Source organism: Eublepharis macularius, chromosome 5 (genome assembly GCF_028583425.1).
Source record: "Eublepharis macularius isolate TG4126 chromosome 5, MPM_Emac_v1.0, whole genome shotgun sequence".
Classification (NCBI taxonomy): Eukaryota; Metazoa; Chordata; class Lepidosauria; order Squamata; family Eublepharidae; genus Eublepharis; species Eublepharis macularius.
In genome coordinates this window covers 154,802,548-154,827,156 of record NC_072794.1, presented here as the reverse complement: position 1 = coordinate 154,827,156, position 24,609 = coordinate 154,802,548, and the positions used below count along the sequence as shown (strand labels likewise).

At 46.0% G+C, this 24,609-nt stretch overlaps 1 protein-coding gene across 1 annotated transcript in view; it reads right to left on the bottom strand.

Annotated features, from left to right (window-relative positions):
* The window catches only part of RBM38 (RNA binding motif protein 38), a 39,993-nt gene extending 16,430 nt beyond the window's left edge, over positions 1 to 23,563 (bottom strand). Inside the window, exons 1-3 of the mRNA XM_054980564.1 lie at positions 23,042 to 23,563; positions 18,724 to 18,847; positions 13,067 to 13,121 (exon numbers count right to left, since the gene is read on the bottom strand). Of these exons, the coding sequence (XP_054836539.1) occupies positions 13,067 to 13,121; positions 18,724 to 18,847; positions 23,042 to 23,209 (347 nt within the window). The 5' untranslated portion in view covers positions 23,210 to 23,563. The remainder of the gene's footprint in view (positions 1 to 13,066; positions 13,122 to 18,723; positions 18,848 to 23,041) is intronic.
* Positions 23,564 to 24,609: the final 1,046 nt, after the last annotated feature.

The following is a 24,609-nucleotide window of genomic DNA, read 5'->3' as shown; positions in this document are numbered from 1 at the left end:
TTGCGCCACTCAATCCACTTGCTGTTCAAGTGTCATTCGTCACTTGTAGCTTGGCCCTGACTTAACACAATCACTCCCCCTGGAATTATTACCGTTTTTTCCAGTATATTTTATACAGTATGCGGAAGCAGGCAGCATATAGTCTACTAGCATGAATGGTGTTATAACCTTTTTGTGACAACAGACTACTAATCTTCTTATACAGGGACTCCTTTTGCTATCTCTAAACTTTCCTCAAGGACCTGAAACCGAGTGCATAAGCTGCTTCCCTTCAAAAAGACTGCGTTTGTAAGGATGCTATAGTTTGATCTCTGACGGCCAATTCACACGCTCGTGTCATCCTGGGCAGTGATGCCATTGTCCTTTGTCCAGGTTGCTGGGTGACCACACACACTCAGCCTGACCTACCTCACAGGCTTGTTGTGAGGATAAAATGGAGTCGAGGAGAACAAGGTACACCAGATCAGGGAGAAAGGCAGGATATAAATGAAATGAATAAATATTCTGCTCAATTTGTCCAGGCACTGCAATTGGGAAAGAACCTCTCGCCCAAGCCGCCAACCAGTGGAGAAGCCACTGGCTCTCCAGATGGACACCAGCAAGGGCCATTTGGCAGCACCTGGATATAAATGTGGACATTGGTTCAGATCCTGTGACTTCATTCCCCATGCGCTGGACAACCTCAGATGCAAAGCATGCTTCTGCTGCTGCTAGAACTTCCTAAAGTTCAGTGCTTTTTAATGCAGGAGGAAATACGCTGCATGGCGGAGAGTGTCCAGCATACGCAGAATGCAGTCACAGGACCCAAGTGGAAACATGCTGCATGGCGGAGGGGTCCAGCATATGCAGAATGCAGTCACAGGACCCTCGCCACAAGTCTCTTCCTTTTAGCTTCCATGCCCTGCCCCTTTCCCTCGCGCATCTCATATTTTTAGCTTTTAACACTGAGGACAAGAACTGTATCTCTTACTTAATGTGAGCTGCTTTGAGAAACAATTGTCGCTGGAGAGTAAAACGTAACACAAATAGGGTCCTTTCCGATTCTATTATTCTTATCGTTTCAGGTGAGTAACCGTGTTCGTCCGTAGTAGAAGAGCCCAATTCAGGTCCAGCAGCATCTTGAAGAACAACGAGATTTCCAAGGTATGAGCTTTCAAAAGTCAAAACTTGAAGAGAGCTTTGACTCTCAAAAGCTCATACCCTGGAAGTCTAGATGGTCTTTAAGGTACCACTGAGTCTTGCTCTGTTACTGTTCTTATTATTATTATTATTCACCACTGGTTAAAAAAATATGCATGATCATATTCTGGATCCCTGGGGTGTGCGTGTCTTAATTCTCTACAAACATTCCTTCTTTCGTGGAAGGGAGGAAATTTGTTCTGGCCTGCCTGCTGAGGAACCAGCAGTGGCCTCTGCGCAAAGAATCTCAAGAGGTTCCGGGGCAGATGCTCGGATGGGACCTCAGCAGACGATCCAGAAGAGCCTCCCAGAAGGCAGGAAGCCTGAAAAACAAACACACTAGACACCATTGTAGAAGACTTGGGGTGTTATATTTTCAAACACACCACCCCATTCTCCTGGCACATTGTGCCTCATGTATCGCCCAAATGAATGCAGCGTACACTCTAGAATGCATTCAATATTCTTCTGCAGCTGAGCATTGCAAGAGAATATTTAGAATGGTGGGAAGTAACTGCCCATCAATAATCACTTTCTCGTTGAGGAACCTTCAATGCTTTCCAAAAACTTTAGACTTTTCCCAGAGTACTGATGAAAAGTCACTGCTCCAATCCATTAACTACTACTAAGCAACTAAATGCTTATGTATCGGGCATAGATGTTCCCATGCCCTTAGTCCCGTCCTGTTCCTAAAATCTTGTGCAATAGATCATTTTGTTCTTCATGTATGATCAGATCAATGGTTTGCATTTTGCCTCCTCTAGAACCTTGGCCAATGCTCTTTCAGTGCAATGAAGAAACAGGAGTTGCATTCTAGGCTGCAAATGTTGCCGTGAAAACAGGAACTTGCAACAAAGGCATTCTTTTATATTTACATCATAACGGCGGCTCTCCTTGACTGGCCCCTGCCTTTGCAATGTATTGAGCATAAAGATGAAGCCAGACGAGAAGCAGATAAAACCTGCTCCCAGCAACATTCTGTAGGCGCTAGACCATTCCCACATAATGTTTCTTCCACCACAGATTGTTGTGGGGATACTGTTGTGTTTGAATGGAACTTCTTATCACAGTACTTTGCCCACTGCTGGTTCCTCAGCAGGCAGGCCAGATGCCCTTCTGACTTTCGAAAGCTTACAGCTTGAAAATTTTGTTGGTCTTCAATGTGCTGCTGGAATCTTACTGTTCTACTGCAGACCAACATGGCTACCTGACTGAAACCTGCAGGACTGTCTCTTGCCATATGTTCCTCAGAAGGCACTTCAATCTGCTGACAAACACCTTCTGGTGGACCCTGGCCCCAGGGACGTTCACCTAGCCCCAACCAGAGCCAGGGCCTTTTGGGCCCCAGCACCAGCCTGATGGGACTCCCTCTCCGTCGAAACTAGGGCTCTGCAGGACTTGTTAGTTCCACAGGGCCTGTAAGACGGAGATGTTCTGCCAGGCCTATGGTGGTGACTGAGGCTTGGAGAACTGTCCAACTGCCCCCCTCCCGCCCCCACTGTGATCTGTGTGGTACACCTGTTATTAACATCATATATCATCTGCTTGCCCTACCCCATAACATCTCGAGCGACGGGGTGTATTGTGAACACTGATAGCCATCTCGGGTAACCTGTTTTAACTTGATACTGTGGCTGTTTTTCCTTCTATGTACTGTATTTTAAATGGTTTTAGTGTTATTATAGTGTTGTAACAAGCCCTGAGCCTGCTTGTGGGGAAGGCGGGTAAAATTAAATTATCACAACAGTAAGAGCTGTGGCAAATGTGCACGGCTTATTCCCCCCCCCCTCAATTTTATCCCAGTGCCAAACTTTGGAAATAAGACAGGAACAACAACAAAAAGTCACTTGGGGCTTTTTTTTTTGCTCTATCCATAAAAACCCGTAATCTGAATGAAAAATTCACTTTGTTTTTCTTCAATCAATGAGCGGAACACAGGAAAGGCGGGATTCTCACTCAAAGATCTTGCTTGTAAATGCTTGAGAATGCACTCCTTCAGAATTTATCTTGCCCACCCCTCCCTGTAGAAGTATCTGTAGAAAGAGAGATGTTTACACTGGAACTGACCTTGGAAATAAATGCTTGCATAGCTGAAGAGAAAGTGTCATGACCATGCACGCAGGAAACGTTCTTATCACTCCTACTTTAGTTCAGGTGTGGCTTCTTCATCCACTGGGCCTAGTCCGAAGGGGCCTCAGGAAGTCTGAACCACATGTTCCCCGGAGGGTGAACCCTGGCCCCAACGAGGTTCACCTTGCCTTGACTAGGACCAGGACCTTCTCGGTCCTGGCACCAACCTGGTGGAACTCTCTGTCTGCGGAGACGTGGGTCCAGCAGGATTTGCTATCATTCCACCAGGCCTGTAAGACAGAGATGTTCCGCCAGGCATATGGTGACTGAGGCAGGTGAGCCATCCAACTGGCCTCCGGTGTATGGTTAAGCTGCTTATCAACTGGCCACCCTGCCCCACAGATCTGCTGATACTGGAGGGCTGTGCAATCTATGTCTGCTGCTGTTTTAATGAGTTCTTGTTTTTATACTTTTATGTTCTTGTTTTTATACTTTTATGTTCTTGTTTTTATACTTTTATGTTCTTGTTTTTATACTTTTATGTTCTTGTTTCTATACTTTTATGTTCTTGTTTTTATACTTTTATGTTCTTGTTTCTATACTTTTATGTTCTTGTTTTTATACTTTTATGTTCTTGTTTCTATACTTTTATGTTCTTGTTTTTATACTTTTATGTTCTTGTTTCTATACTTTTATGTTCTTGTTTTTATACTTTTATGTTCTTGTTTTTATACTTTTATGTTCTTGTTTTTATACTTTTATGTTATGATTTTATCCTGCTCTGAACCTGCTTGCAGGTCAGGTGGAATATAAATTGAATCGAACAAATGAACAATGTAAGATGCTCAAGTTCCAGTTAACTGATCAGGGAAGCCACCGAGGCTAGAAACTCGGGACTACTTGTTTTAATTCAAGACCGTTTGCTCAGTAACCGAGTTAGAGGGGAGGAGCTGAGATACAGTGATAAGAGCATTTGCTTGGCATTCAGAAGATCCCAAGTTCAATCTCGGGTATCTCCAGTTAAAAGGAGCAAGTAGTAGGTGATGTGAAAGACCCTGGAGGGCCAATACTGGAGGGATAATACTGACTCTGATAGGCCGATGGTCTGATTCAGGATAAGGTATCTTCATGTGCTCAAGTTCGTCAGCTGCACACTGAAAACGGTGCAAATCCCAAGGAACAGTGGCGTAGGGAACCCCCTTCCAGCGCGCAATCTTCACAAAGCAGCTGCCTTCTGATTATGGCAGCCTCACTGCAGAGGCAGGAAAAGAGGGCTTGTGCAGCATCGCCAGTATTTCCACGGTTCTCAAGGATCCAGAGGAGTTAGCCGTCTTAGTCTGTAGTTGCAAAATAGTGAAGAGTCCGGTAGCACCTATGAGACTAACCAACTTTCTTGGAGCTTTTCGAGAACCACAGCTCTCTTCATCAGATGCATCTGGTGAAGAGAGCTGTAGTTCTTGAAAGCTTACGCTACAATAAAGTTGGTTAGTCTTAAAGGTGCTACTGGACTCTTCACTATTCTCAACAAGATTCAGGGCATGGTCCCGACAAGTCCTCTCGCCTCCGTGCAAGCTCACTTCTTCTGCCCCCAGGACTTCCATTCACCCAAGATCAATGGTTCTGAATGAGCCCTTGAGCAAACCAAAGTGCAAGTGGAGAGGAAGCGACCTGCGCTGTGGCTGAAGCGAAGCACGGTCGTAGGATCGAAACCCTAGTTCCCTTTCACATTGAAAAGGGATGCTGGCAAGCTCCTGTTGGCTAGAAGCATTACCCTTGCCAAGCCCAAATTGTTGGGATCCATTTCCCCCCAGAAATGAGTTCAACTGCCTTCCGTGCTCTGCTTTTTCAAGCTATCTTAAAGACTACCTGAGATTACATTAGTCCACAACTACAGCCATCCCCCAGTCTGCTGTCCTCCCAGGTCAGCGATGGGGGATATTCTGGCGGTCGACACACCTTTCTTCCACCCCAAGTTGGCCCACAGTGCCTGCTTGCCCAACGCTCAAGGCTCCCCGCTCCTGCCACCAATCTTTGCAAGGCCTGAAACCCGTTCCAGCACTGCAGGCCAGGCTGCTGGCCTGCGCACATCTTCATAGGCAAGCATTGTTCTCGCAGCTCCGGGAAACGGTTGGGCCTGCTCTCCCGATTTCAAAAGGCATTTCAGTGAGCAGCCAACAACTTGGAGACAGGCCAAGAGGAAGTCACTATTTGCTTCATGAGTTTGCAGGCACCGCTTTCGCCAGAGAGCTCAGAGTGTCACTTGAGCCCCACTGGCAGCTCTAGGAGGCAGGCTGGGCGAGTGCGTGGGGCTCGCCTGAAAGCCACTCGGGGGAGTTTCAAAGCCTAGTGGGGATCTGAACATAGCTTTCCTGTATTCAAGCCCAACAACAGCATGCAAGGGCTCAGAGACTGTCTCCAACTACAGGAACTGTAAAGGGAAAAGCTTCAAGCTGCGTCTGTGCTCCAGCACAGCAAACAGAGCTGCCCACCGAACACACCCTGCCAGGTGCCAAGAACACAGTTGTTTGTGCAAACTGTTTCATCCCCTTATAAAGCTTACAGAGACATAATGCAAAGCAGAGGCGAAAGGGGTCTGTCTCCAATACGTGAAGGGAAAGCAACAGTTTACCAGGGCTGGATCGATGGGGGGCAGGGGGGTCCCTGGCACTGCCAAAGAGGGGGCACCAGGTGCAGCTGCCAGCCACCGGGAGTGCACAGGCAGCAGCGCGGGGGGCTGGGAGGCTGCCCGCACCATTCGCCTGCCCCGCAGGACAGGGGGCGGCCGGCTTGCTGCACGACCCCTGTCCTGTGGGGCAGGTGAATGGCAGCGCGGGTGGCTGGAAGGCCGCCTGCACCATTCGCCTGCCCCACAGGACAGGGGGCGGGCGGCCACCCCCTGTCCTGTGGGGCAGGCGAATGGCGTGGGCAGCTTCCCAGCCACCCGCGCTGCCTCCACCAACTCCACAGCACGCCGGAGCGTGAGCTGCGTGTGAGGAGCCGGACTTGGGTTGCCCTGGGTGCCGGCAACCCTAGATCCGGTCCTGCAGTTTACATACCCATGAGCCCCTCACAAATAATATCTTGGCTGTGTATTCTGCACCCTGGGATCTCTACCAGGACAACATAGCTCAAGAAGCTGCTGTTGAGCCAATGAGTGAAGACTGTCTGGCACAGATAGTGGAACTTCAGTAGCTTTGTATTCCACCTTGACTCTCAGTGAGAAAGGGGGCTATAAATGAAGCCAATAAAAATAATTATGATTACAGATGTAAGAAGTTCTGTGATCTCAAGTGGGTCCGCCTTCCCTCTTCAAAAAAGGAATGCAAAAAAAAATTCAATGCAAAGAAATTCAGATTAGGACCGTGATGACAAGAGGTTGCCCTTTTAAAAAAATTAATCTCCCCTGTTCCCAGTGCTGTTTCCCAAACTTCAAATGGCTGCCTAGAACCACTGTTTGCAGATACAGGCAACATTCAGGGCTTGTTCATTTGCCATAATAGCACACCACATAGCAGCTCACTGGGGCCCACTGCCACTTGGAGAAGTAGCAATGAAGGGAGTTCGCAGCTTCATATGAAGCTATGAATCTGGTGGCTCAGCGGTAGAGCATCTGCTTGGCATGCAGAAGGTCCCAGGTTCCATCCCTGACTCAGGTAGCAGGTGATGTGAAAGACTTCAACCTGAGATCCTGGAAACCCACCGTCAGTCAGAGGGGACAATACAGACTTCGCTTCCCTTCCCTCCTTTCTAAGTTAATTTTTCCCCATAGTAACTTTGCTGTAACAGCAAACATGAGAACAGACCCTTTGGAAGTTGCGTGCCTCAGCATGCAACACAAAGCGAGTCCCTAAAGGGAGTACCTCCAATGTTTACTCCCCAGAGCTGCTCCCGTTCAGATATGGATGAAACACTCTCCTGAAGTGGAGATACCTTCACACGGAAACCCAGACCATTTGTTTCTTCCCTCTCAAAAGTGGGGTGGGGAGAGAATCCAGCCATCTGCATAGATGGTCCATGTGGAGGCTCACCAGACAGTGCGGGCAGGTACCGGTCCATTTCTCTTCCCCCCAAACAGGATTATCTTCCCAGTAAGCAGCGGGGGGATACCAGCATCTAACATTCCTGCAAGCATTCCCAGCTAGAATTACGCCCCACTGAGGACTGCTCAAAATCTTGGAAGTTTCAGCAAAGGAAAAGTCTTAAGATCCAGCAAGTCTCATTTTAAATATTTTTCCGTTTCATCCATGTAGGGGGGGGGGCTGCCACCCTCAAACATCTCTCTACAGCTGTACACTCTGAAACTTTTAAAAAATATATATAAGCAAAGTGGAGGGGAAAGGTTGACTCTTGTACTCATCGGCTGCATTTCAGTGCAGATTCTCACAAGACTCAGGCTTAAAGTTTCAATACTGTTAAACAGCAGATCAGTTATCTGTAGTTAACACAAGCACAGGTCTTCAGGACGTCTCCCCAAATCACAAGTCAATCCCTGAGGATTTCTGATATGGAAGGAAAGGCCTCCAATTGGTCCTTATGGTCAGCGTATAACTGTTCTTTTGAAGCTCCCTAGACCGTAGCATCTTAAATATTTATCCAAGGAATAGACTTTTCAGAGCCTAATTCAACAGGCTAACTATGACCTGGGGGGGGGGAATCCAAGTCTTAGCTATGCAGCTTAAAATTCAACAGACAATAAAATTGACTGCAGAAAAAATTGACTCTTTTCCTCCCTATGATACAGACTGAGCTGAAAGACTTCCCTTGGATTCCTTTCTGGCATTATATTTTAAGCCCCTTTCATGCAAAAAGTTTCCCCTTTGGAGACATCTCTGGACCATGAGAGCTTGCAGCAATGTCCATGCTTCTGATAGCACATCTAAGGGACAATGAAGGAGGACACTGTGGGGGAGGCAGGGAGGGGGAGAGGGAGGGACCCATGGATGTGGGTGCACATAACCCACTTCCCTGCACCTTCGGGGACAGTAATTGGGATCACCCAGAATATTCCAATAAACGAATACTGTTAATTCTATGGTTGTTGTGGGTTTTCTGGGCTGTATTGCCGTGGTCTTGGCATTGTAGTTCCTGACGTTTCGCCAGCAACTGTGGCTGGCATCTTCAGAGGTGTAGCACCAAAAGACAGAGATCTCTCAGAAGATGCCAGCCACAGCTGCTGGCGAAACATCAGGAACTACAATGCCAAGACCACGGCAATACAGCCCAGAAAACCCACAACAACCATCGTTCTCCGGCCGTGAAAGCCTTCGACAATACACTGTTAATTCTGCTTTCGGTTTTTAAAAAGCAGGAGGGCAGGTGACCTTCCTTAACTCATTCGCTTGCATCTGCTTATACAGAAATCTGGAGCTTCACATTGCAATCCGCAATATTCCTTTCTGAAGATCGTAGGGTCGCTCAAGGAACATCAGAACCGACGTTCATCCGATTGTTCCAACTGCTGAACGTGTTTTGCCCAGGACAGCACTCGCCACTCCGCTTTAGGAAACTGGCTGTGCTGCTCACACCAATCGCTCGGGTGTACCTGCCCCACTTTTGCCGGCCTGCGTCTCACGTGAGCAAATTACTGCTGGAGCAGGACGCAGCAAAGATCTTGTTTACGTATGCTTGCAAATAATGAGAGAGAGATTCTCTCCCCACCCCCTTTCCTGCCTCCCCTGGTCTCCCAGATCCTGTCTCTTGGCAACCAATAAATAATTGATCAAATTCATTGTCATGTGCACTCCGTGCAGCCCTGACAGTTCTCGACTGGCGAAATACATGCCCCAGAAATGGAACATCAACAGCCTAGACTGCCAAGCCCTATCTACATGAATTGTTTCATGTTCTGTGGTGCATGAAGGAAAACACAGATACTGTAAAACTCTTCCACCCGCACACGACACTAGTTTCATGCACATTTGTTTTTGCTGTGAGCGCACAGATTGATAATACAGAAAAAGAGCTCTGCTCTGAATATATCAGGGTGCAGTTGCTTCTCCACGACACACACATTGCATTGAGAAGCTGTGGATGAAACCACGCATCACATGAATGCATATGTAATGGCAGACTGACAGCCATTTTAGAAGGGGCAAGACCCAGCAAACATCCATTACAAGCACCACAGATGGAAAAGGTGTGGGGTGGTGGTAGAGAATCTGAAATAGGGGGACAGGTTAAGCGTTTCCCCATCACCCCCCTCTCCCAGCAACTTTTCCCATTCCAAGGCAGGCAATGTATAGCTGGAGTCAAGGCTTTTTTTCTGCGAAAAGAGGTGGTGGAACTCAGTGGCTTGCCAGCACAGGGGGCAACTCTTGGTGGCAGGTGGTGCCCCTGGTACCACATGCACGCACGCAAAGTGCACACACACTCCCAGGACCACACACTGACATCACTTTGGATCAGCTGGAACAAGGAGGGGGTAAGTTTAAAACACCCTTGGCAAAAATGGTCACATGGCCGGTGGCCCCACAACCTGATCTCCAGACACAGGGGAGTTTAGATTGCCCTCCATGCCGCTGGCAATCTAAACTCCTCTCTGTCTGGAAGTCAGGGGGCGGGGCCACCGGCCATGTGACCATTTTCAAGAGGTTCTGGAACTCTGTTCCACCGTATTCCAGCTGAAAAAAAGCCCGGGCTGGAGTCTAATTAAAGCTGTATTCCAAGGCCTATGTGAGGACGTTACATACTTCACAAGTGATGAGAAGATGCTGTTGAAAATGGCATCCTTGTGATGAGTTTTCCGTCCTACAGATATTTTTAAGTACTTTTTCTGTCTGGATCACTCCCTGCACATTGTGGGTCGCCATGCCCGTCCCGCACCCCCCTCCCCCCACCAGCCTCAAGAAAGTAGAACAGTGGCATTGGCAACTCAGTGGGGTAAGAGCAACCCATGTGCGGCAGAAGTCAACATTAGGAAATGCAAAACAAGACACCGGCGTGCCATTTTCAACGTTAGCTGCCCTGTGAGGGTTACACGGGGACTGGTTCCAAGTCCCATGGAAATCAACATGAAAGCAGACAGAGGACTGCACCCCAGGAAGGCAATTTTGTTGGTGTTTCCTTCCTCGTTGTGCCTTTACTTTCAACTCCATACAGTTTCCCTGCCAACAGGCTCAGACTTTACAAGTTGCATTTGATAACCTGGAAAGTCCTCCCCGCCTGCAGTCCAGTCTGTTCTTGACAATATCACGTAGATCGGGATGTCATCCATTTACAATGGAAGTGAATAACACTCTCTGGAATGCAGTCTGCCAGATGCATTTGCAGAAGTGTTGGGAAAGCCCAGGTTGCTCAAGAAATTTTGCTAAGTGACTCAGTACTTGAAGAAGCTTGGACAAAAGTTTCTACCCTGGATTCACCAAGTTATTACACAGTTAGGACTTAACTGATTGTAATGGCAAGCCTCTTCTCCCTCTGCAGCTGTGCATAAATCTTTGTACGTCCTGTGTGACCTTGCACTTGCAGTGATCCTTTACACTCCTCAGTTGGAATATTCATGAACATTCCATAACACCACAGAAACAGAGACTGTAGGCAATGGATTCTGCAGACAGTCGTTGTTTCTAGCATACATATTTGACAGTGAACTGGAGATACAGAGTGCTTGGAGGGAGGATTCCCTCCTGATATTATACTACACATTCTATGGCTGCTATCTGCTATGCCTGCTCTACTAGTAGCCCATAAGCTATAGACTTTCTGAACTGGGACTTAGCCACTTCTGTCCTGGGCAGCAGCTAGCACACTCTGACAATAAATTAATTTACAGAGGTTTTCAATTAAATGACAGCCAAATTGATACCCATAGCATCACTAACACTCCATTGGGGGGTGGGGGGGAGTAGAAATTATTTTTACAAAATGCAAGGAGTTCATTTCTGAAAACAGTCATGCATATGTAAACCTATGTTCAGATGGGATTGCAGAGGCAGTGAAATTCTCAAGGAACTGAGGATTTTGCCAGAAAAACAGCAGTCATAAGAGTTACACTGTACTCAACAGGGTTTTTGTTACTGATTTCAATGACTACAACAGGCTTTCTAAACAAACAAAGCAGCCCCTGCCCCCCTGCCCCCGCTTATTTAGGAAGTTCCCCTCCCCTGGCATTCACCATTAGCTATCTGTAAGGAAAACAATGTGTTTCAACAATACACACCATAAAGATGCTATGGCTCAATGTTTCAAAAACACCACCCTGCTCAATCTTAGATCTTTAGAAGCATAAACTTGATGCCTTTGTGTAAGCCAGAGTAGGACAGCTGGAAAAGAAAGGCAGATTTGTGTGTGGAGTGCAGGAGAAAAGATTAAATATTAATTCTTCTTGGCAAAGGGCAAGGGGAGAACTCTCACGCATTATCCCTTAAAAACCAGCATTCCAAAGCTTTCTCTTTAAAAAAAAAATCACAAACCAAAAAGGACCTATTTTCCTTGAAAAGTTTCACACAAAACCCAATCAATAGTCACTTCCCAAAATGGTACTTTAAAAAAAAAAAAAAGGAACTGCATCAATCATTCAACAGTTAAATGAAGGTAGTATGACAGTCCCTATTGTTCCACGGGAGCACACTTGTCTTTTCCAGAGCAGCTGCCAGATTCCATTAGATGCAGAAAAAGAGGATGGTTTGGATAAGGGAGGGATGGTCTTTGCTATTGAAAGCGGAAGACAATGGTTCACTTCTCCGGACTCCTCAAGCCCCGTCTCACATCTGTCCAGAATCAAATTTGACCTGATGTTTCTTTCATCAAACATTAGATTTGGTATCCAAATGCAGCTTGTTGTTAGGGCCAGAATTTTTTACTTGCAGAACAAAGCAGAAACATACCGCGTCTCCAATGGAGGCCCCGTGGAAATGAATGAGGGCTGTGCAGAGGCACGGCCGTGCTCAGATTTTAAGGAGGGTCGTTTTGGCAGGGGCTCACAAGAGGCCCTCGGTTGTCACAAAACAGCAATCTGGTGCAACTCCCATTCGGTTCAATGGAGCCTGCAAAAGAGAGCTTTCCTTCCATAGTGAGTTGCTGTAGCATAGTGACTAAGTGGCTGAGCTGCAAATCAGCACTCTGCTGGTTTGACTCCTACTCCTGCCATGAACTCTGCAGGTGGCCTTGGGTAAGCCACTCCTCCCAGCCCCAGCTCCCCAGCTGTATTGTGGGGAGAGCAACAACACTGACTTTGTTCACTGCTCAGAGTGGGGCACTAATCTGTCTGGGAGAGCAATATATAAGTACATTGTTAATAACCGTAGCAACAATAATAGCAATGGCACAGAGGACTGGATTATGGAATTGTCAGTGCTTCGAAGAGGGAGAAGATGCATCAGATAGCCTCCTCCACAAGAGACAAGAAAAACAAATTTCACTTGCATGAATAAAGTAGAGCACATATGTTCATGTTTCATATGTGTCCAATGCCCACATGGAGGGGCCCCGCCCCAAATATGTGAGCTTGAAGAGGGTGCCACGCAGACCCTCCTTCCCTGTAGTGGCCATGTTTTACTGGTGGTGGGGTGAGGACAAGAGGAGAGAGAAACAGTGTTCTATTGAACCTTATCACATGTCCAAACACAGGATGTACACAGGGAGGGCTTGGGTGTCATGTCTGCTAGTTGTTGGCGGTGTAACATCCTTTAAGTCACAATAAACTGACAACCCACAGACAACTTTTCAAAAAGTTTTACCAAGAAAAATAAAAGTACCAGAAAGCTTCATCACAAGATATTGGATGTTTGCTTACTGCCTCAAATTTAACATTTTGTTTTCTTTTTAAAGCATTTCTTTGAAACCAATTGTTGAGGATATTAACAAAAACTTCACTTACCCGTAGGGTCTCTGAATGAGAGCTGGGTGTAACTGCTGCACCCCCAAGGTAAAACCTAGGGGGAAAATTGTTAAGAATAATATTAGATTACTCCATAAAACATCTTGTTGATTAAGAATGAGCGTAGTCCAACGATACGGGCGTTAGTCCAAATTCTAGGCCATGTAAATTTAAGACTTAGCATAACCGCACACTTTCTATGGGAGACCTTGAACAAGGTATTGCCATTCATGTTGTTGGGTCCCATAAGATTACAATGAGAAGAATGTAACCTATTTTGTACCTAAAGGAAATGGCAGACTATAAAAATCTAAATAGATGATACTACTGAAGTGGTATGATTTTTGCTTCTTTGTTCCTTTTGACCTCTGCATTTTAAAAAAATACTTCTTGATTTTTAAATACTACTTTTGACCTTTCAATACAGCCTACTCTTTTGAATAAAGTATTTAAAATTCTTTTTGTAGCAGACATCTGAAGGGGGGCGGGGGGACTGCTCTTACCAAAACAGGATGCAGACAAAAAGCCTAAAGGATCATGACTTGAAATATCACTTCTCTCTCCCCCTACTTTTTTTAATTTATTTTTTTAAACAGCCTGATGAAGAGTTCTGGATAACTTGAAAGTCTGCCCATTTTCTTTTTTGCCATTTTGATTGGTCTTAAAAGATATTGCATCATTTATCTTAGGATTTTGTAGCAAACCAATATGGCTGCTTGGAATCTCCACCTTTCCAAAGGTATTCTTTTTCTACATTATTTCTTCAACAGGTCTCTATGAAACTCAAATCCTACTTTGTTGACATTGCTTCTCCTGTTCTACTCTTAACAGTTGCACACTGATAGACACTCTTTGTGCTTGGAATTCTCTCTCCTTTTTAAAAAATAGTTATGCTATGGTGTCACAGATAACCTATCTCCAAGAATTCATTTGTACTCAGATGAAGAACTTCAAAACTTCGATTTCTTGTTAATTTATTTCCAGCCATTTATTTCAACTGTCGCCTACAGTTTTCTTTCTGCCAGTGCTTTATTTTCTTCCCCTTTTTCAGGCCCCTCTCCTTGGATGCAAAGTGTTGCCATATTTTATTCTTTTCACAGTGGTACATCCTTTATTGGTGTGACAGTGATATGCAATTTCCTTCTTCCCTAACATCTGTTGTCTCTGATCTATCACTGTCAGTTTCCCACTCAGTCTCAGAAGTTTGTTTCTGCTTCCACCAACAGCCTTTCATACCCTGTCTATAGCAGTTGTAAAGGATTGGGTATACTTTGGGGGAAAGGGTTCCTGTCAAACCAAACAGCCCCAATATTTGCACAAACTTTAGTCACATGATTATTTTTTCTGCACACAGACTCATTAGTGGGCTCCCATGCCATCAACTTCATTTATACCTTCGAACATACATGCTCATAAAAGCAGACTCAGGCTACACCACCTTCAGATAAAAATATCTATCATCCGCCCTGCCCCCCAACAGACACTCTTTTATTCTTAAGTCTGCAAAGTGTTCAAAGTTACATTATCAAATGGCAACCAAATCCATAAAGACTAACAGTGCAATCCTATGCACAGTTACTCCAGTCTAAGTCAGTTGAAGTCAATGGGCTTAAGACTGGAGTAACTCTCCATAGGATTGCACTGTAATTCCTGGGCTTGGCTGAGCAGCACGCGCCCATTTTAATCAGTGTAACTCCCGTCTCTTTGTGCTGCCTTCATCTGCCATCATTTGCTCTCAGAATCCTCTAACTGCACAAAGTTTTCCATTTGGGGCTTTATTTAAAAACAAAACAGGATTTTTCTGCAAACCAGAGGCCCCAGTATCAGCAGGGACCCAACAGCTGGCCTCTCCAGGAGCCCATACTGGCTCCCCAAGCTTTCCCACACGGGAAGTCCACTTTCCAGTCTAAGCAATATGGCAAACATAACACTGTATCCTACACACTGCATTCCAACTATTCATCCAAACGTATCACAGTGGTTAAAAAAACCAGGCAATCATTTTGGCTTGCTTTTTTTAAAAATCAGCATTTATAATGAAATTTGAGTTTGACCGTTGTCAGTAACAGCTGAGCACCAAACCAGGACTTCCAGAGGCGCCGTGCTCCCTCTTCTCTGGTCCACATAAAGATTTCCTCCTCCCTTTCCTGTTATAATCAAGTCAACATTTGGGGAGGGACTATGGCTCAGTGGTAGAACAACAGCTTGGCACGGAGAAGGTCACAGGTTCAGTCCCCGGCATCTCCAGTTAAAAGGACCGGGTAGCAGGTGATGCGAAAGACCTCCACCTGAGACCCTGGAGAGCAGCGGCCAGTCTAAGTAGACAATACTGACCTTGATAGACCAGTGATCTAATCTAACAGAAGGTAGCTTCATGTATCCCAATAACAAGGTGATCCCAGGTAAGCCTGATCTCGTCAGATCTCAGAAGCTAAGCAGGGTCGGCCTTGGTTAGTAATTGGATGGGAGACCTCCAGGAAAGACCAGGGTTGCAGAGGCAGGCAATGGCAAACCACCTCTGTTAGACTCTTGCCATGAAAAGTCGCCAGGGGTCGCCATAAGTCAGCTGTGACTTGACGGCAGTCTCCACCACCACCACACTATTGCTAGGCTTATCAGTTGCTGTAATGTTTGCCTGGGCCAGTGTCTTAAAACCGAACCCATGACTTCCTGTCAAACACCTCTGAGTAGCTTTTTAACAAAGTAATCGCTGTGGCTGGTGGGTGGGGAGACAATATGTGGCTTCTAAGGTTATGCATTATAAATATAACACTGCAAGTTAAGAATTTATTGTTAAAGGCTACAGGATCCAGGCACATCATCATCAGCTTTAGGTTCCAGGAGATACTATTATGTCTTTCACTAGGATCATTCAAATAACCCACATCAGTGATCTTTTACTCCATTTTTCTGCCCTCTTGTTACTCAAGATCTATAATGTACCCACTTATCAAAATTATAAGTATTTATGGATCTACCAGCCGAAATAGCATAAAAATTTATTTTCTGTCTTATGGAGAAATGTTATTCTACCCAGTAATAGAAGCCATTACTTCCGAAACTATTGCTCAAGTCCAAGCATTCTTCTAAAAAAATAAGTCCAACAAAATCCATTGGGAATTTCCTAGTCCTAGTCCCTGAAACTCCCAAGTCAGCGTTCACAAGAATGAACACAATTTAGTTATCTTGCTTAGTGACTTTGCATGCTTGCAATAAGAGTGAAATCTTCATTTCATATCGTCCCCAGGGACTCAATAGTATTTATTTACTTAATTTATACCTCACTTTTTGCCCCAATAGTGACCCAAAGTGGCCTACATCATTCTCCTCTTCTCTATTTTTTATTCACAACAACCCTGTGAAGTAGGTTAGACTGTGTGACTAGCCCAAGCTCTACCTGGCAGGCTTTCATAGCAAACTGGGATGTCAACTTGGGACTCCCAGATCTCAATCTAACCACTATACCATGCCACACCAGCATAAGCAGTTGTCTAATGCAAAAAAGGCACAGAATAAATGACCAAGATCTTTGGAGAAGCTCTGCATGGTTGCAAACCAACAGGTTTTAATTCAACCAAATCACACTTATAACTTGCCTGATATGCAGTGCAATCTTAAACGGAGTTGCACCCTTCTAAGTGCACTGACTTCAATGGACTTAGTAGTGTGTAACTCTGTTTAGGGTTACACTGAAAAAAAACATTTTAAAAGTTGAGCACCAGAATTCTGCCACTCTCTTTGCACATATAAATACCAAGGATGGAAATGTGCAAAATCAAAGAAAATGTAAGTAGCCAAAACAAGAGCATAAGCCAATATGATGCAGATATTACAATGTCAGACTAAGACTGGGAGAGCCAGGTTCAAATCCCTGCTCGACCCTAACAGCTTACTACGTCCCCATGGGCCAGTCTCTCAACCAACCCGCTTTGCAAGGTTGTTGCGAAACTAAAAAGGGTGGTGATAACCCTGTTGGTTGCTCGGCATTCTTGGGAGAAAGAAAAGGATAAAAATATAACAAACAGGACTAGCAACTTGCTCAGTTATGTGTGATTAAGCCAAAAAGGAATGGATAGGAGCAAAATGCCTGTTGGATAGAAAGAAGGATTACATATCGCAAACTCACTACACACTCTGCTGTGGCAACGCTGTCCCTGGCAGGTGCAGGTTTCATCTTCCTTGCAAAAATGGCCTTAAGGGCAGTCTACTATGTGTTTCATGATACGACTAAATGGCCGCCACTTGTACAAGAGCGAAGGGGACTCCTGTATTCTAATGCAAGTTTGGTGAGACAGTTTGGTGTAGTGGTTAAGAGCGCAGGACTCTTATCTGGAGAACAGAGTTTGATTCCCCCTCCTATGCTTGAAGCCAGCTGGGTGACCTTGGTGACCTTGGTCATTCACAGCTTCTCAGAGCTCTCTCAGCCCCATCCACCTCACAGGGTGATTGTTGTGAGAATAATAACATATTTTGTAAACTGCTCTGAGTGGGTGTTAAGTTGTCCTGAAGGGCGGTATATAAATTGAATGTTATTATTATGTTATTATTATTAATGGGATGATGGCAAATCAGCCTTTGAGTCACCAGGGCACAGGAAGGTTCTGGCAGTCCCTTGGCTTTTGTACCAAGGTGTACACACCAGAAGAGCACCAGCAACAACAAAACCTAGCTATCCGAAAGCTACCAAGTCAGCAAGGTTGCATTCTGATCACCAGTGAAACATGCAGGGGTTGCCAACAGAGAAAAATAACCTGCCCCTTTAGTATGTGTAGAAACAGGCAGGTGATGCTCTTAAAGACAGGGAAATCACCTGGTAAATAACACCCCATTAAGCCCCCCTTAAAAGGATAGGGTATTTTTCTCTCTCCAGGCAGTTGGCAGCCATAGTACAATATTTTGGTTGTCCTAATCAACAGAAAAGGCCACCTGCAGCTAAAATTGACAAGCCGCTGTTTTTTTGGTGTTCCTCTATCTTATTTTGTTGCCAACTACCAAACTGTCTCCAGTCTGCACAGCAGTGCAGCCGCCTGTGGCGGCTTCTGTCCCCAGGCGCAATGGAACATTTAGCATTCCCTTCTATTGTCAAATATTCTACCCACTCCTCTCAGCGAAGTTCGAAGCCTTCCTCCACCCAAGGAGATTTTGAACTTCACTGAGCAGAGGGGTAGGCTCTTTCAAGTAAAGACAGACTTTGCCATCTCTCCTTAATCCTTCCTTTCCATCTTCTGTTTACATGCTACAATCTCTAGAGCCACAACTTACACCGACAGAAACTGGCGCAGGTTGATGAGGTCATCACTTAGTCACAGTTGCTATGGTCACCAGCCCACCCTTCTCAGCCACCAGCACAGAGCTGTGTGTGGTTACATTGCCCACCTTTTCTGCAGGGATGTGTGTGGTTGAACTGCCCACCTTTCCCCGCCTCATCTCCCCTCCTCGACTTCCTACAGGACTGCCAGCGCTTTGAGAGCTCAATGTTCGGCAGAAGAAAGCATTACTCAAAACAAGCATAACAGGCAGAGTTTGTTTTGATGGCAGAATCTGAATTTCCTGGGCACAAACAATAAAATCCCAGCCGTATTTATATTGCCCTATTCAAGGTCTTGAACAAATTTAAGCAAGCCTGGCTAACCGGAAATAAATGTCTGAACGCTCACCAGTTTGAATACTCCTTGGTTTTGCTCCCAGATATGCAAGGTTGACATTGGCTTTCCGGCCATCGATGATGGGATTGGGGTCCTTACAGGCTCTCTCGGCTGCAGCTCGGTCAGCCATAGTCACCTAGAAAAAAAAAACAATCCACGTTTTGTAGCATCTGAACGTCCCACTTGTTCTCTTCTAACAAGCACTTGCACAAAAACTGCAGAGGTAAAAGAGCTGCAGGAGGGAGTCGTCCTTCAGGTCAAAATTAGAGAGAAAAGCCTTCCGTCTCCGTCCGTATGATGTTTTGTTTGACTTCACAACAAAGTAAAAGGTTAGCAAGCTGAACGCCACAAATCCCCACACTCCTTGAAGCAGAGACATGCTGCCATGCCTCTTTCAAGGTTCCTTGAGCTCTTGGTACACCTGCTTCCTGCAAAGTTTGGTCTTCAACCGGGGTGGGTTGGTAATGATTTACACTAGCACAAGTATCAGCAGATAGAAGCATCCCAAGGGAACTGACAATAAAAGGAGTGGGGTAAACTACGGGCGGATGCCAAGCTCAGAGCAACTACAACTTTTTGTTCCTGTTTTCTGAAATGAAGAGGCCTCCGTTTGTGCCCTGCCGAGAGAAGGAGAGGGTCATTGCCAAAAGGAACAGGAGTCGTTTGCCTCCACTCAGTCAGCAGTGAAAAACAGGATACAAGCAATGAACTTTCCTCTTGAAAATATACCTTACTCCATTTTGAGAAGAGGGCAGGTGCTACTTCCATATACACACAGCCTTTAAATCTGCTCAGCTCACAACATGAACACGCCAGGAAAGGTGGCCCCAGATATGAAGACATGCTGAGCATCCAGAGACCAAAATTTGAATTCTATAGATAAATATGATGATCCTGTTATGAATATAAACTGTGGTGCGTGTGTGTGCTAGGAAGCCCAGGTCATGTCCCTTCAGTGTAAAAGGGGCTGTGGTTCAGTGATAAAGCATTTGCTTTGCATGCTAGAAGGTCACGGGTTCAATCCCCAGAATATCTAGTTAAAAAGGATCAGGTAGGAAGTGAGGCGAAAGATCTCTGCCTGAAGCTCTGGAGAGCCACTAGCAGTCAGAGAAGACAATAATGATGTTGACAAACCAATAGTGTGACACAGTATAAGGCAGTTGGCACCTCCTCTTTTTAAAAAAACATAACAAAATAAAAGTTGTAACTGATCGGAGCAACAAGAGGTAGAGGTTATGTTATTTTTAAAAAAAAGCAATTTCAGTTCTGGTGTATTTATACGATCAGGCATAAAAAGAAAATAAAGATTTTCTTTGCTTATTGAAATGGTAGTTACGCCGAAAGGAGTGTTTGAGTAAAAAGGAAATTTATTCAATTTTTTTATAATTACTTGGTTGAGAAGCAGACTATAAGAAGTTGCTTTAATTGGTCGACAGCACTTGGCTGAGTGCCTCAGAGAAAATAGGCTGTCAAAAGTACAGTCCTGTGGTACCCTTCAAACTGCCAACTCTTGACTTTTTACGTGAAAACAAGCTGTCCAAGACGTCAAAGTGGCATCACCGGAAGAGCTGGTTAGGGGGCTGACCCCCACTTGTTGCTTTTGAGATTCAGATTTCCTCTGGAAAATCATCTTAGCAGGAGCCTTTGGACAACAAAGCTCCCAAACCAGTGAGTTTAGCTGTGCCTCAAGTGGATAGACAGAACCAAGTGGAATTAAGTGCTTCACTTTGGTGGCAAGTTGTGCCTCGCTGCTGCCATGTTGTCTAGAACTTATTTCAGTATTTCCTATAAGGGAGATAAGATGACCTCTGTTCCTCCAATAATGTTCTATGATGTTTGGTGGAAAGTTACAGGATAAATAAAGGACAAATCTTAGAGCTGGTGTGGTACCCAGGAGGAAGAGAGCATTAATGTTACTGGTGGGGGGATTAGAGAAGACTCTTTCTCTCCCCCCCCCTTTTTTTTATAAAACTGGGAAGAGTTACAAAGAGCCAGTTCAGGGGGACAGCTGAAGACGGCAGTATATTGGGACAATGAAGTTATTCCACAGTAAGAGCCAAGAACCAGAAACAAAATATAGCCTCAAGTTAACTGTTGCGGCTCTATAAAAACGAAAGAACTTTGAGTGGGCAATTGCCACCAAGCATAACAAAATGTAAAAAAAAATATCAGCCAGCACAATATAAAGTTTGGCATAACACAGAAGTGGGTCAAGCCCACCATTACAGAATGGCAAAGTTGATTCCTTGAAAAGATAGCACGCTAGAGGACACCCCCTAAACTGCAGAACTTCTTTGGATGCACACCGTCAGAGCCAAGAGATATCGCCCTCTACTTCCAGAAATACAGGCCTGGCATCCTACAGAGCGGAGACAATGGAACAGACTATGGCTGGAGCCACAGAACTGTCATTGTCCTCCAGCTAGCAAGGTTTCCATTTTTGAAAAAGCTAATGCAGTTATTTACTACTATCCTGCAATCATGATAGGTCTACAAATGTAAGGCAGCTTCTTGAACCCAAGCCTGAGGATTCAGCATCTCCAGAGATGCTCCGTGAATCCAGCCCTCCTGCTTAGTCTACTCACAGTCATCCAACCCACCAAAACTCACATGCGTGCTCCATGAATCACTCCATCTCATCTACCTGTTCTTGAGAAGCTTTGGAAGAGCTTTTTTCCTTAGCCATAAAGATTAATTGTGTGGACTTTTCTGATTTCCTCCTCTTCCTTACACCATTGTAAAAAAAACTCCATGGAAGGGGGGAGAATATTTTTACCCATGTAATGCATCTTTATCGCATCCTTCCTCCCAGCCAATCAGGGCAGGGTATGCAAAGATCTCTTCTCCCCCCACCCCGTGAGGGAGCCAGAGAAACCCAAGGTCATCCAGAGAGCTTCATGGCATAGTGGGGGATTTGAACCCAGCTCTCATATACTAGTCCCACTATACACCACCCTGCTACAAGGCCTGGCAAATCCAACACCTGCAGGCACATGTAGTTTCATACAGGCCAGTTATCTGCCAGCAAGATTCAGGTCCAGTAGCACCTTAAAGACCAACTAGATTTCCAGGATGTGAACTTTCAAGAGTCAAAGCTCTAAGCCCGTCGCCCTACTCATGACCTCAAAGGGCTAAAGGATCTCCATCAATTATGTCATGCATCAAGGGAGCGGCAAAGATGTGCAAAAGGAGTAATGAAGCATTGGCTAAAATGGGGGCAAAGTGAAACAAATGGGTTGGGGAGGAAGGAGCATGGGGGGCTAAAAGTATGACATGTTTTATGGACAAGGTATGATCCTACTGGGTAGTTTCTGTGTTGTTTAAAATGTCAGTCTTATTTTTTTAATTTATTTATCATCTGCCTTTTGCACTAAAACCCAAGATGGATCACCCAGTCCAAGTGAATACAATATATTCAACAGCTAGAAAATTTACCAAGCGAGGTGCAACACGATCAACAGTTAGGACATTCAATGAACAGATGCTCCTATTGTTTAAAATCTGTGGGCTGTATAAATGGAATAATAAATTGTTTTTTTAAAAATGAGCAGATGCAATAGGAAATGGTCACAGAAAAACTTGAAATAAGTAGAAAACTGAGGACAGCTGAAATCTTTCCGAACTAAAGCCTTAACTAGTTCACATAGCATGTTTCCATGTTATAATAGCTTGCACACTGTTTCAGCGTTTCTTCAACTCTATACTGCGTTTCTGTCGGCTTTAAATATATTTGTTTATTGAAGAGCAAGATTCTGGTCCAGTAGCACCTTAAAGACCCAACCAGATTTCCAGGATATGGGCTTTCCAGAGTCAGAACTCCCTTGCTTCTTGAATATCCCTGCCGTTAACTGTATGGATTTAAGCTGTTTAATCCGCCTTGAGACTCAATGAGAAAGGCGGGCTAGAAACAATGTAGGCTACACAGACACAGACCGACTTCAGTGCAGGCTACTTCAGAGACGAAGAGCAAGAGTCCAGTAGCACCTATAAGGTTAACAACATTTGTGGTAGATTATGAGCTTTCAACTACCTGAAGAAGTGAGCTGTGACTCAGGAAAGCACATACCCTACCACAAATTTCGTTAGTCTTATAGGTGCTATAAGAGCTCTTGCTCTTTCCTGCTGCTACAGACAGACTAACGCGGCTACCCATCTTGATCTATCTCCAGAGGCGAAGCAAGGATTTCTAAGCGGCACGGGACGATCCGACAAACCCCGACGTGTTCGCCATCTACCCGGGACAAATGAACGCGGCGCGCCAGAGGAGCTTCGAAAGCGGCGGCTCGGAGCCTTCCTCCTCCACCCGCTGCGCCCTCCAGCCCGCACTTACGAAGCCGTATCCCCGGGATTTGCCCGTCTGCCGGTCGGTGATGACGACGGCCTCCTCGATGTCGCCGAAGCCCTCGAAGTACTTCCTCAGCGAGGCGTCCGTGGTGTGGTAGGGCAGCCCCCCGACGAAGATCTTGGTGAAGGTGGTGTCCTTCTGCACCGTGTGCATGGCGCCGGCCGAGCAGCCCCGACGGCGGCCGCTGCTCGGAGAACCGAAGGAGAAGGAAGGCGGCGGGGAGTGGGAGAGGCTGGGCAAAGCATCCAAGAGGAGGAAGGGGGCAGCCGGGCCGGGAGGCGGGCGAGACCTCCAGGGCTAAGGCAGGAGCCGGCGCATCGCCGCCTTGCAGCCGGCCACAGGCGAGGGCTTCGGTCCCCCGAGGAGCAGCGCCCACGGATCAGGGAGAGCGGCCGCTTGGCCACCCATGCAGCCCGGGCAGCATAAGGCGGGCTTGGCTTGGCTTGGCTTTCCCAGCGCGCAAGCAGCTGCTGCCGTCGCCCCCTCCTGCAAACCGCCTCCCGCTCGCAGCAGCGCAGCACACAGCCCGGCCCCGGCGCGCACGGCGCTTTGTACCCATCCTTTCCCTCCGCCCCTTGTCAAGCCCGGGCGCCAACCACGCCTCCCCTCCCACCCACCCCCCAACGGGAGAGGGGGGGATAAACTAGCTCCAACCCCGCAGAGGCCCACGGGGCTTGTAGTTCGCAGCCGCCGTCCTGAAATTTCAGACCCTCTTGGAAGTTATTTGGTGCCTGTGCTTGCGGAACTTTGCCAGCTTGGCTTCTTCAGAAGGCTCCTGTGCCTTTCGCAGGCTCCAGCTGCGGCAGGCAGAAGTTTGGCAAAGGCTGCGGGCTTCCTCTGGCTGGGATTGCCAACCTCCAGGTGGTGGCTGGAGAGCTCCCTGGAATTATAATTGATCTATAGATTACACAGAGATCAGTTTCCCAGGAGAAAATGACTGCTTTGGAGGGTGATGGCACGGCATTATTCCCCGCCCGCCCCCCCGGCTCCACCTACCAAATCTCCAGGAATTTCTCAAGGTATAGCTGGCAACCTCACCTGGAGATTTGGGTTTGGAACCTGGGAAGGGACCTCAGCAGGATATAATTCCATAGTGTTTACCTTCCAAAATAACCATTTTCTCCACGGGAACGGATCTCTGCAGTCTGGAGATGAGCTGTAATTCTGGGGGATATCCAGGCCCCCATCCTGGAGGTTGACAAGCCCACGTACCCACCACTAAGTAGGGCAATTGTGGAGAAGCCTCATGCACTTAGTAGACAGATGCTGAAGGCAAGAAAAGCCCTTGTCAAAGAAAGCTGCTCGAACTGGAATTGGTTGGACAATGTATTTTATAGATCAAGATGGGTAGCCGTGTTTGCCTGTCTGTGTAGCAGTAGAAAAGAGTAAGAGTCCACTAGCACCTATAAGGCTAACAAAATTTGTTGCTATCAGGCATCTGATGAAGAGAACTTGATTCTCGAAAGCTTATGCTATAATAAAATTGGTTAGTCTTAAAGGTGCTACTGGACTCTTTTTGATTTTGCTATCAGGCATCTGATGAAGAGAACTTG